General features: G+C 46.8%; 1 protein-coding gene across 1 annotated transcript in view; it reads right to left on the bottom strand.

The window, feature by feature from the left end:
• LOC144151950 (neuromedin-K receptor-like) overlaps window positions 1–13,685 on the bottom strand; it is a 72,243-nt gene extending 58,558 nt beyond the window's left edge. The window contains exon 1 of the mRNA XM_077683139.1: window positions 12,678–13,685. Within this exon, the coding sequence (XP_077539265.1) occupies window positions 12,678–13,502 (825 nt within the window). The 5' untranslated portion in view covers window positions 13,503–13,685. The remainder of the gene's footprint in view (window positions 1–12,677) is intronic.

Below are 13,685 nucleotides of genomic sequence, written 5' to 3'. Positions count from 1 at the left end.
GGCTGAGTTTATGATTAAACCGATGGCAGGATCGATGGCGTATGGAGATTTTGCAGCACAATAAAGGTACGCTGAAATGAGCTGTAAACATTAACCGATTGCCTTTATAGCATATATAAAGTACGGAATTCAGATACACTGTTCACAGCTGTTGCGGTCAATTTACGCACATTTTAAAGAGAAAGGTGCATTTGTAAAACCTTTTTCCCTCGCACTATTTTTCCCGGCGATTAAATGATGTCAACTACGACGGCAGACTGGGAGAGAGAGAGAGAGAGAGAGAGAGAGAGAGAGAGAGAGAGAGAGAGAGAGAGAGAGAGAGAGAGAGAGAGAGAGAGAGAGAGAGAGAGAGAGAGAGAGAGAGAGAGAGAGAGAGAGAGAGAGAGACATTTATTGCCAGAGAATTTGCGGTGTTCTTGTAGGAGTGGTTCCCTCTTCAGAGGAATCCATGAGCTGTCTTAGCACTGGCGGCCCTCTCGGTGAGCAGCAGCAGCTGGTCCGAGAGGCAGGGGCTGGACAGCAGTGTCTCCCACTGCTTCTTTGGATTTGGGATGCGGGAAAGGGGGTGGTGGTGCTTGATTTTTCTACACTCTAGGATAATATGCCTTAGTGCACCAGGTTCTTGGCAGTATTTGCATTCTGCTGGATATTGGGTGGGGGATATCCGGTGTGCCTAATTGGATGCGTGAAGGTTTTGGTTTGTAGGAGTCTAGGTATTGTTTCTTAAGATTTCGTGAGGTTTGGGTGAGGTAGCGGGAACGTCCGTCGATTAAGCTTGTAATGTTGTATTATTTCCTGGTATGTTACAAGAGGTATGGGTTTCTCCACATCCTCCTAGGCCTGGTCGGCAAGTTCTCGGGCCTTTTGGTGGGCAATTTTGTTGCCCTCCATGGAAGCATATGCAGGCGTCCACACAATCCTTACTTTTCTGTGGCGGAATTTGGTTGAGAGCATGCGGTGCTTTTCTGGTGCCACGCAACCCGACCTGAAGCTCCTGCACGCTTCCTGTGAGCCTGTTACAACCACCGTGGCTTCCGTCTGCGTGAGGGCCAGCGCCACAGGTAGCTCCTCCACTTCTTTGGTCGGTGCGGTTAATACGGTGGCACTGACAAGGAGCTCTGCCTTTGTGGTGACTACCACTGTCTTTGCTCTTCTACCTTGGATTGTGGCTGCATCCGTGTAGACCGTTTCCGGAAGGGTGCCGTATTTCTTGTCTAAGGCTTTCGCTCTAGTTTCTCGTTGACCGGAGTGGTGAACCGGATGCATGTTCTTTGGCAGTGGGTTGGATAAAACGTTATGCTGCCCCCGCTCAGGAAGCTGCTTGTTCGGCTTCACGTCTGGGGAGTTCCATTAGATTCGGTTCAACAGTTTTTGACCGGTTTTTGTCATTGCAAGCCGTGCTCTTTGGCTGGAGAGGTGGCCCTCTATGAGCTCGTCTACCGTGTTGTGCAGACCCATGCGAAGGAGCCTATCGGTTGACGCGCTCATGGGGATCACAAGGGCTTGCTTCGTGGCTTTACGGGGGAGTCTTACGTTTTTCCGTATCTGTTTTGGTCGGAGTCATGTAGGGCACTGCGTATGTCAGCCTCGATAGAACAAAGGCCTGGATAAGACTGATGGTATCGTCTTCTTTCGCGCCCCGGTGTCTATTTGTAACTCTACGAATCATATGCACAACTTGTTCGGTCGTTCTAGTGAGGCGCTGGAGCATTAAGTCCCATTTTGCGTCAGCTTGCACAAAAAGCCCAAGTATCCTGAGTGAGCTGCAGGGCTTAATTGTGAGTCCCTCCAAATTGATTTCGATGCTGTCCTTGTCATTTGTTTGTGCGAGACGCCGGACCACCAAGAGTTGCGGCTTCTGTGGGGAACACTCCAGTCCACTTTCCTTTGCGTACTGGTTTACAGCGTCGGCTGCTTGCTGCAGGCAGTCTTGATTCTTTAGAATGAGTCAGCGCCAGTCCAAATTGTTATATCATCTGCGTAGAGCGCATGGTTTAAATTTGGAATACTCCCCAGCATTGCCGTGAGACCCAAGAGCGCGATGGTAAATAGGAGTGGGGAGAAGACCGAGCCTTGGGGTGTACCTCTACTTCCGAGGGTGATGGGATCTGAAGTGATATCCCCGATTTGGAGTGTGGCTGTGCGGTCTGAAAGAAAGTCTACAATGTAGTTGTATGTTCTCATCCCGCAACCTGCGTTGTAAGGCTTCGCAGAATTGCCTCGTGCGACACGTTATAAAAGCTCCTTTGATGTCGAGCGTTAGTATTGCTCGCGGCGAGTGTCGAGTGGCAGACTGGTAACTCTCTAGGAATAAATTTGGCGGGTTTCTAGCTTGTTTAAACTGTGCTTTCTACACATCAACATAGAAAACGCCTATTAGTCATGAAAGATATAAAGATCAAAATGTTCAAGGCTGAGAGTACAATTAATTGATTTGATTGATTGTAGGGTTTAACGCGCCGACGGAACGCAGGCGATGAGGCGCGCCGCAGTCGAGGGCTCCGGATTAATTTTGACCACCTGGGGATCTTTAACGTGCACCGAAATCTCGTACACACGGGCGTTTTTGCTTTTCGCCTTCATCAGAAAAGCGGCCGCAGCGGCCGGGAATCGAACCCGCGACCTCGTGCTCAGCAGCGCAACGCCTTAGCCACTGATAAGGGGACATTTAATTGGAAACCGGTGTTGCCGTCATTACCTTAGTTGGTGCGGCAGCCACAAACAGTGTATGGTATTTTCAGTTTAGTCCCCCGTTTCCGGTAAACTAGCGCTATAGACTTTAGCTACATTGTTAAATAACGAAACGCATGGATAAACAGTTCAGTGATGCTAAAAATAAGGCTTCGACAAACTCACTCAGTGTTGCTGTAAAGACACCCAGGTGTTTAAATTAATCCTTAGCACTCTATACGGCATACCTCATAGCCAGATGGTAGCAGCTCTGCACGTAAAACCACATTCAGAATTCTCGACACGGTCGTTAATAAATATTGTCCATATAAGTCCGTATAAAAATGCAGGAGCTAAATGCAGCATTGCTTGCCAAGTTTTTGTTCGGCCATATACAGGGTGTTCCAGCTATCATGCACCGAGATTTTAAAAAAGAGCAATGGCGTTGCTCGAAGAAACCCTAGTGCATAATGTTTCCAGTACCCTGGAGTAGCGGCCGGAATTTTTTTCGTTAGTGCGATTTAATTAATTAATTATAATTAATTATCTAACTCGAGAAGTGCAATCCTAATCATTAAAGGGTTAATGAGGCACTTGTAGGTACCGTCAAGAGGCATCTAACTGCGGTAGTTTCAGCGACGAACTAATTGCCTACTCATTTATTCTGACTGATAAAGAAACCCCACGAAATATGAAAAATACCACGTGACGGTGCTTCACGTGGTTTATAAATGTCGTTTAAATGTGGTATAAACGTGGTATAAATGTGGTTGATACACGCATTGGCGAGGTTCTTCTGATACCTTACAAGTGTTCACCGGAAATTTTAACATCTCAGAATCTGCAGCTGCTTGAATTTTATGGCATTTTTATGCGGTTAGTTGTCAACTGAGCCGCTTGATAAAATGGGCTTTGCATGCCGCTCAACGCCGTACTTTCCTTCCAGACGGACCATAACAGTTTCACAGGTGAGTGGAACGACACGTCTGTTCCTTTTCGAGCCATTTGAAGGCCCATTGAGCAGAATTGAAGCGGGAATAGATAAAAAAAAGCTCACAGTATTTCCTACTCCATTAAAACACTCGATGTTACCACAAACCGCGAGAATTTATTTATTATACAAACACATTTATAGACGAGCTACTTGTACCGAAAATCCCGATTTCCCTGAGAACCTTCCAAATATTCATAGATAATTAGGGAGCAGGGTTCAGTAATTCATTGCTAATGCCGGTCGACGCCCATCTACACGCCGTATCACAAGCAAGATCGATGACCGACTTGTTGCGCTGGTTCATTCTTATTGACAGCAGGAAGAGGCACGTGCCTTGATGAACGAAAATTATAGTGTGGTATACGCAGTGAGCGAAGCGAGGAAACATGTAATCTCCCATGTAATAATCTGACGATCCAGATGTAATAATCTGACGACCCAGCGCCAGCCTATGGTGCTTGTAAACATGAATGTTTGGGGAACATCGATCTGCTTATTCACATGAAGTTGCAAATTGCCTCGCAATAAAGTTCGTCGTACATGTACTCTCTGAAAGAATTGCTACTGTGGAAAAAAATACTGGTCGTTTTGCTCCAAACGTCCTCCGTGTAGTGTTCCATTGGATAGATGGCAAAATGGACTCCTCGGCAGCTCACTGACTCATTTGGACCAATTTTCCTGCTCAGTTCTGGACGTGATATCGTTGAATACTCCAGCCAGAAATTACCCGTAGTAAATACTCCGCACGTGAGCGCTGATATGCGGGATAATTCGCATTGTTACCCCTGTGGTTAATGTGTGAGAGAAATGCCAAATGCCATGCAGAATCAAAGGAATTCTTCGCACGAATTATACGAGGATCGAGAGTCCGTCAAAAAGAAGTACACGAAACGAATGCCAAAACTACTTGTCAGGAACCGGAATAATGCTCGGAAATTTAAGTGATCAGAATAACAATGCCGGTAAAATGTAGCTATGATGTTCGTCGTGCAAAAAAACTATTACTTGCAAGGGCACAAAACAAGCAAATTGGTGGCGCGCGTCTTAAAACCTCCGCCGAGCTAAGTTCCATGGGCACGGCCAGTGAATCTGTCGGCAGATCCGTCCGTGTAAATAAAAGTCTGGCTCTATCGCACTGCAGAACTCTCGGGTAAGACACAAATATTCTTACTTTGATTACTATAGTTTCTACTTCCGAAGTAAGCGCGTATTTTGAATCATCTATTGCTGCCACATTTGTTTATTTTAGTCTTAGTACATGAGAAAAAGCGCTGTGTTTTTCTACGTTCCCTGGTAACTAAGACATCCAGCATTCAATTCATACTTAATAAATGATATGGGAGAGCTCTCATTCGGGCCAGTGTCTACAGCGCAATAGACACTTTTTAACACGATAGCGTTATGTGCTTAATTGGTTTGAACACCCCGCCGTCATCAGAAAGCAATGCACGTAGCAGAAAAGACACGCAGAAAAGAGACACAGAAATGCTTCTCATCGGCTGCGACGCGTTTGATTGTGCGGGCTTACGAAGTATTTAAGAAATAAAATGATCCCATTGTGTGTATCGGGAGCGCGCGCAGCTAGGCAACGCCTAGGAAAGCGCAGAGCCACGTAGAAAGACGGAGGCGGTGGAGGCGGCATCTCCAGCTGTTCAGCAGCGCCACTTCACTGCCGACGAAGTACGAGACCATAGAAACGCAGGAAGAGGCGCTAAGCTTCCTGCCGCAGCAAAGCGACGTCCATATGGACGATGCTTTATGGACGTCGTGTACATGCACACGTTCATATGGACGTCGCGTGTATGTACACAAAGCCGCGACACTAAAGTCAGCGAAATAACTGAGCGACAAACACTGCGACACGCTCCGCATGTCGCGGTGTGGGTCACGTCTTAGGGATTTCTCAGATGCACTCATAGTTTCTTTTTTCTTTAGAGGGGGGTTTTAAAACACCTTTTTGTGCCAGCGATCTACTTTATACCAGATGCCACTTGAAACACTTTTTTTAAGCATGTCAAAAGAGCTGTAAAAAAGCACAAAAAATAAATCACGCGCTGGTGGGCGCATGTTAGAAAGCTTACAGTGGTTGAACCTATTGAACCAGAGCCCGGCTCACTCCATACGATGCACCCCTAGCCAGCCCTGTCTGGGCATCATGGTAGGAAAAACCAATAAAAATCCTTAAACGCAGACATCCTCTCTGCATCTAGGCATCCTTTCAAAGACGCGTTCAAGCAATTTGCCATTGATGTCTCCTAATACGCACGGGTCCATATTATTTTATATAGTATCTTTCCTTTCCCCATTCTGCTTTTTTCCTCTCAAATATATCAGTTATTGCATTGGGATTACCATAAAAAATGCTCGCAGCATTTCACGCATGGGGTAATGCATGGCGTTATCGCAGACTGATGACTGCACGAGAAGTCTTTTTAAAGCTCGTGTACCTTATTGTCATACATGCAAAAATAAATTCTGGCGTTTTTAGTTTTGCACTTCTTAATTTTTTTGGAAGCGTTGGTTGGGGCAGTTCCCATACGCAAAGCTGAGCTCTGTTCCAATTTTGCATTCCATAACAAGGCCGGGCGAAGTACAAGCCCTTTATTTTAATGATTGCCTTTATTTAGTTCGTTCTGCATTTGGCATTGATCCTGAAGAAGGCCGGGCCATGCGAAACAGTGCGGCAACGCAGCGTCGAATACGCAGAAGTCATTGTTCAATAAGGAACTGAATCAATCGCCAGAAACTCTGAGGATAAAAACCGTAAGGCAGCAAAAAAGTTCAGGAAACATCGCCACACGAAACTTGAAATACGACGTGTCTACTATAGCAAATGGCAATTCGGTAATAACGCTCCTGCGCGTCCGATAGACAGTTTTCTTTTTCGATGAAGCATTACGTAACGCGAACATCCAAATTCCTGCGGGGAATGCAAAGGCATCTCACCTCAATAGGCCTGCAAAGGTTTTGACGGGACAAATACCATGGATAGCCCCATCACAGGTTTGATCCTTATAAAAGGTGAAGCCCAGGTCACTGGCCAAGTCGAATAACGCTTCCGAAGCGGTACTGCTCCCTTGTTCACAATGAAAGCAGACTAGTCGAAGGACGATGAAAGCAGACTCGCTGCTTTCATTGTGAACAAGGGAGCCGTAGCGCTCTCGAAGCGTCATTTTTACTTTTTACCTTGCCAGTGACCTGGGCTTCATCTTTTATATTACGATACCTGATCAGACGAAATGCCGTCCAGCTTTCTTCTTCAGGCGTGCTATCTCCAGAAAGGGAGTGCTTTGAAAACAAGCCATACATACATGCCCCTCGGCCGTTTTTTTTTTTTTTTCGACTGCTACTACTGCTACTTTTGAGTTATTCCGATTTCACCCATCGGCGTTGTATTCACTGAACTGAATAATAAGGGCTGGGATCTTACTGTTGCACTGTTCTGCTAAACCTAATTTGTTTTAATTCGCTTTCCCCTGATTTTTAGATTGGAAGTTCAAACCATTAAAAAAGACACTTGTCTGACCATGTTTTCTAGGTAATCTGTCATAAATATCTGACCCCAACCGGCTGTTGGCGCAACCGTTGTTCGGTTCTGAGTGATTCCGCTCTCTATTCGCTTCATCGTATGCGTGTGTATGCTGTATGAGTAGATATTGTCTACTTGCACGTTACGTCTGCAAAGACACATCTATATACCACTCTTTGGATTTACTTTCTAGATTTCTTTATTTTTTGTCAGTGTAAAAGGGGCCCTGAGGGAAGTTTTATTGATGCATGATCGCATTTTTAGGTAAATTAATGTCCTAGTCATCACCTCCTTCAAGAATTTTGTTTGATTGATTGTGGGGTTTAACGCGCTGAAGCAACGCAGGCGATGATGCGCGCCGTAGTGGAGGGCTCCGGATTAATTTTGACCACCTGGGGATCTTTAACGTGCGTCGAAATCTCGTAAACACGGGCGTTTTGGCTTTTCGCCTCCATCAGAAAAGCGGCCGCCGCGGCCGGGAATCGAACCCGCGACCTCGTGCTCTGCAGCGCAACGCCTTAGTCACTGAGCCACCGCGACGGGTTCAAGAGTATTACTGCAGTAATGGCAAATCATCGCCTCCTGGAAATCTAAACATCGCATTTTCGGACGCGCCACGATTTCCCTTGTTTCGTCCACCTCCCTCCTCGCACCGCGCGAGCGCGACTGCGCATGATGCCTCGCTTCTCGGTGACGTCTCCAAGAACATCCGATGGCGCGCGTCGTCTGCTGCGATATTCTGCGGCACAGGATCGCTTTGAGACTTTGGTCTTTGGTCTGAGTTTGGTCTTTCTGTTTGGGCCATTTTTTGATCATTTTATGAATCCTGCACTTCGCTCACGACTGTAAAAGCTGATGGAAGGAATGGGGCGTGGCTTTTACGTTTCCACACTACGCAGAAAGATCACGCGAACAATGAACGACCCTGTCACCACGCGTTCGCGGCGACTACAGCGACGACGTGTCTTGGTACATATTGCAGTCGCTAATAAAATGTGAGCGAATGACGAAAGAATCGCCTCAAAATTTGGTAGAGTGAGCACGTAGATGCGTTAAAAACCGACGTCGGTTTGCATATTGCCCAATTGGCCACTCGTTGCCGCCAAGCTCGAGCTTGGCCGTGTTGTGGTGACGCCATGCACGCGCGTCCACAGGCAGTTGCAGTATTCCATTTAGTTATTCTATGGGTTGTATTTATAACCGTAACGAAATAAAAAAAACAGTCTAAAAGTTGCACGGTACGGTACAGGGACTTTTTTTGGAATGCATTTCCCCCTTCGCCCTTACTTTCCGGGAAACGTCTACGCGACCCTCTGTTTATCAACTACTGGACAAGTACATCGTAACAGATATTACGAGTGGCCTCGGAGGAGTAGTGTAAGTTTTGGGGACATGCGCGCTACTTCTTTGTTCGACTATGCAGATGATTGCCCTAAACAATTATTCCACTCGCTTTTTCTCTTGTGGCCTGGAGCCCCCTTTCTCTCTGTAACAGCTGTTCGTCCCTTCGTTACGTGCTCAATGGTGCCTATTGACATATGTGGATTGTTTGGTTGGCGCCCGCGACCTTATATTCCCCCCTCCCCACCCCAGCCCCCCCAAAAAATCTACCTTGTATATTGTTTAAGTGGATGGGAGGAAACTATGCTTACTTTATATAAAGACACACCATTTTTCAAGATACACACACAATTATTTCATCACCTGAAAGTACAATTGCCTTTTAAATGTACAAAGCACGAGTTTAAAACAACAAATCGTGCCCATTACTCAAACGATGCATTGACGTTTGATGTGGTAGTTTCACAGTTCAACCAAAAAGTTTTGTTTTGGATTCACGAACACGATTCGCAAACCATACCCCTTAGAAGGCAGAAAAATATAAAAAAAAGACGCAACATGCCGGGATTCGAATCACGGACTTTAAAAGAGCCAGCGCGAGGCGTTAGTCCACTGCTTCAGCGAACTTAAGGAGACCCGGGGGAAATAACCTGTATATTGTACTTGATTGCTGACTTCCAAAAACCGCACTGTTTTGGGTGCGACTGCGATTTACCTTTGCGGGAATAGTGCTCGCCGCGTTTTTGTTTTGCGGTTTCCACTAAAAGCTTTGGTCGATGTTAATTCCGTATTACCTAATAAACATTCTGTAACTCCTATTCTGCTCTTAACTGAGCTGATACTTTCTACAAGCTTTGCTGGTCGCACAGGAATATGCAGTTTGCAACAAAAACGAATTATTGCCAAAGCAAACGGCCGAAGCGCGTAAGCCGAAATACGGATTACATTAGCGCTAGTGTGATTTGTATGAACTTCATGGACCTTACTATGTTTATTACACTCTAGGAAGTAACAGAACAGAGCCGCATTCATTAAAGCACGAATGTTGTCGGGGCGCATGCAGTTTTTGCTTCTCGATCACTTCCCGACGACGGTTCGGCCGATCGGAATTGTCGGCGTCTTCAGTCAACGAGCCAGTTAGACCACGCGGACTTTCGATCGGTTGACGTGTTCGTGTCGCCGTCGGCGTCACATGACAATTGGCGCTCTGCGAACTCGGAAGCCGGGGTCACCGTCGCGTCGGCCTAGCCACCGCGCCTTAACGAGAAGTGCGGTAATAGAGTACAAAAATAAATACAGATGAACACGATAGCTTTGAGCGTGCTGCAGTAAGCGCTGATTAACCAAAGGCGCCGCCGCGAGCCGTCGACGTTGAGCAGACGACGCTTCTCTTCGCCGGAAGTGCGGGAAAAAGCCGTCCCACTGCAAGATTTCTGCCGCGTGTGCGCATGGGGGAATCGATTACGTATACGCGAGAACATGGCGGAGCCCAGAAACACACAGGAAAGGGTGGGAATGCGTCAACGAACTTTGTAATGAAATTGTGAGCTTTCCGCTGGACGCAAAAAAAGTTATACTTGGCACAGATGACGTTGAGCACCCAACCCAACGATAGCGCTACTTCATTTAGTGTGCTCAAAACGCCTTTCAGGGCCCCTTTAATGGCGCACTGTGTAGCTTTTTTCGGATGTATATGTAATTATTTGATGATTTCAGCACACCTACATTGAAGAACTCTTTTCTTGCAGATTGTTTATGTCCATTTTTTTTACTTTTCTCTTTTAGTTACGTGTTTCGTAAAATGCTGATAACGTACCTGCCTTTCTTATTCCATTGAGGGCATGGGCTGCTCGATGTGGATTATGCCTCATATATGGATACAGATGTCTATTGTATTGATTTTTAAATTGTGTGTCGTAATATGTTTCGTAATTAACTTAGTACAAACCTTATGTGAGCTCCTTTTTTTATTTTTGTGGAACTGCTCTAAACGCACAGTCACGGGGACTGCGACTTCCACCAGGCCTGGATGGCCATTTGTCCCAGCCTCTTCTCGATGCCAGAAATGAAGTAATTCTCACGTGGGTGAGGACGCCGTTCCGGAAAAATTAAGCTACACTAAGTTAGGGTTTCTTTACATAATAATGCACTTCCTGATAGTAGTCCGAACCACCTTAGAAAAAAAAAAAACCTTGCAAAAGATACGAGACTGGCAAAAACGCTGAAAGCTGGTACAAGCAAGAATTATTTTCCTAGACCGATAAATAATGCATTAAACCTCTTTACCAATTCTTAAGCATAAGCGCTTAGCAATAAGTAAGAATATCCAACTAAAAGCTTCAACAAAAAGAAGTGGAAGCGGTCCCGTGGTGTTCAAACGGCATTATAGCTCTTATTAATTGGTTTATTCCCGATATAGGACTTCTAACGTAAATCGGGCGACCTGTTCGAAATAAAATGGCATTTTAAATGAGAAAATTTAAATCCGAGCTTGTTTTTTCTGCGCGCCGAACCTTCGGCTGAGTTATGTGGGTTACCGAAGTAAATGGATGTGTACAAACATAGTTTGGAGACCCGGAAACCTCCATCGTGGGCAGAAACCTCGAAATACCCGCGCGGTGGCTCAGTGGCTACGCCCTTGTGCTGCTCTGGCTAACGACGCGGGTTCGATCCCGGCCGCGGTGGCCGCTGTTTAGATGGAGGCAAAAAGCGAAAACGCTTTGTGTCGATATTTCCGCGCCCGTCAAAGATCCCTACGTGGTAAAAATTAATCCTGGGCCCTCCACAGCGGCTCACCTCGTGCAACTTCGGTGCGTTGAACCCCATAAATGGAATTTCAATTTGAAAACCTCGGGTACACTGGTGTTCTGTTTGTACCTCCGTCAAAGGAACACTTGCAGTGGGCAGGAATCGAATCCTCTCTATCGTGTTGCGTAGCTACTGCAACGCATCAGGAACTCACTTAGACACGAGGTGAATATCATTATAATTCGTATACATTGCAGAAATGAAGATACCCGGTCCGGTGCAGAAAAGAAGTAAGCCAAAATTTCTTCCCTTTTTTTTATCCCGTCGATGGCAAGATGCCTTTAATTGAAGTCGTCACTTGGTCAAGAAAGCTTTGTGGAGTTCAAACACAGCATGAATAGGTACTCTACTGCCATATTTAGGCAGCTTCTATAGTTTGTTCTAGAACAGATGGTGACATCACTTATTTTAAAGGATGTTGTGATCACGTATGGCTAGCATAAAAATTCCCAGTTAGAGTACCCTGGACAATCATTTCCTTTGGAAAGTACTTCATGTTATCGATACGGATGAGTAAATATATTGACAGCGGAACGCGAACTAAGTAAACTTACGCCCGTATTCTGAATCTCTCCTCCACTCGAGCTTCCAGGGGAGGAAATCCTTAAAAGCTATTTTCGCATGTGAATGCATTGCAGTATCCTCCACTCAGCCCAGTCGAGGAAACACATGGAGTGGAGTAAAGACTCAGAATACTGCCATTAGAAACGCTTGTTACGATAGCTTTGTCCGGTATTCTTATATCTGGAACATACTTAATAAGGCTTTTCGCCGTGGTTACGTCTGCGACTATATCAATCATCTACCGGCAATGTCATCTCGTTTCTGCGCCCCTGTTCTTGTTTTAACAAGGGGCTGTGTATTTTCACATTTAAAAAAATTATGGGACAATGGTGTTTTATTGCTACGCCACAGTGGGCTGTCTTTTTTGTTTCTCGCGCGCACGGCGGCGTTCAAGAACGCGAAACAGCTATCGTCGACGTGTGGGCAGATGTGCTAGGCAAACACAAAAGCGCCCACATAGGCCATATTGATTTTTTTTTCAACTAGTACACCAGGATAAGCAGGACTCGATCAATGGTCGCGTGTGGCAAGAATGATAGTTCGGAGCTATGAGTGCGAAACGTTTGCTGAACCAACGCTGCGCTCCCAGAGCTTCTTGTTTTCTCTGAATTAAAGCAGGCACGCCCGTCGCCGCGTTTAATTTAAAGAAAATAGGGAAGTGAAATGGCAATGAACGCTCTCAACTGGCACCGAGATTAAATCTGTCAGTTCAGCGTGTTTAGCCAAATCTCCTCTCGCTGGCTGACAGCGCAGAAGAGTGCAGGAGCCCACCTTGTTTTTATTGCGAACGATGTTGGCGTCCCTGACACTCTCCATGTTGCCTGGAGCCTTGGACTGGCGCAGCTTCTTCCAAATCTTTCCGTACGTGTAGCAGATGACCCCCAGCGGCAGGAAGTACTGGGCGCAGACCAGGGCGTGGTTGTACGCCTTCCAGGTGAAGGGGTTCATGCCGGTGTTGACACAGAAGGGCCGCTCGCGCAGTCCACTCAGCTTGTCGACGACAAGAACCACTCGGAGGGCGAGGGCATTGGGGCTGGCCACGACGAGCGACGACAGCCAGATAATCAGGACGAGCAGCTTGGCTGTGGTCTTGGAGCAGAAACGTGCCTTCAGCGGTGACGTGATGGCCCGGTAGCGCTCCACGGCGATGGCGGTGAGGGTGAACACGGACACGTTCACCGACACCACCTGGACGTAGGGGCAGAAGGCGCACATGAAGTACGGCAGCGCCCATCGCTGGAGAATGGCCGCCTGGAACTGGAACGGAATGGCAAATACGCCAATGATGACGTCGGCAACTGCCAGGTTGGCAATGAACAGATTTGTGATGGTCTGCATGCGCCGCGATGATGCCACGATCCATAGGACGAGCACGTTGCCGAAGATGGATACGAAGGATACGAGTCCGTAGCAGAAGGACAGCAGCAAGACAATGTCCAGCGGCACTTCGTACAAGTTGTTCAACTTGGCTGAGCTGTTGGTCAGGCCCACGTCGTTTGTGATGTTCACCACAGCGGTTATCTGAAGCGCGCTCGAGTTGTCCGCACCATCTGTCAGGTTGAGACTAGCCAAATCAAAGTGCTGCCCAACCTCCATACTTCGTCTCTGAACAGGCAATGACGCGTGTCCCGTCAAGTTAGTTTCGCTTATCGTAGCCAGCGCACGCCGAAAACAACAGCGGGACGCATCGCGCACTCCTTCGCCGCGCGGCCCGCCAGCGCTGCGAATGAGTTGTCGTCTCGCACGGGAGTCTGCGATGACTGTTCCATAAGCGCTCCG

Source organism: Haemaphysalis longicornis, unplaced genomic scaffold (genome assembly GCF_048455015.1).
Source record: "Haemaphysalis longicornis isolate Haplotype H1 unplaced genomic scaffold, Haemaphysalis longicornis Haplotype H1 scaffold_1, whole genome shotgun sequence".
Lineage (NCBI taxonomy): Eukaryota > Metazoa > Arthropoda > Arachnida > Ixodida > Ixodidae > Haemaphysalis > Haemaphysalis longicornis.
This window is presented reverse-complemented; position numbering and strand designations above follow the sequence as displayed.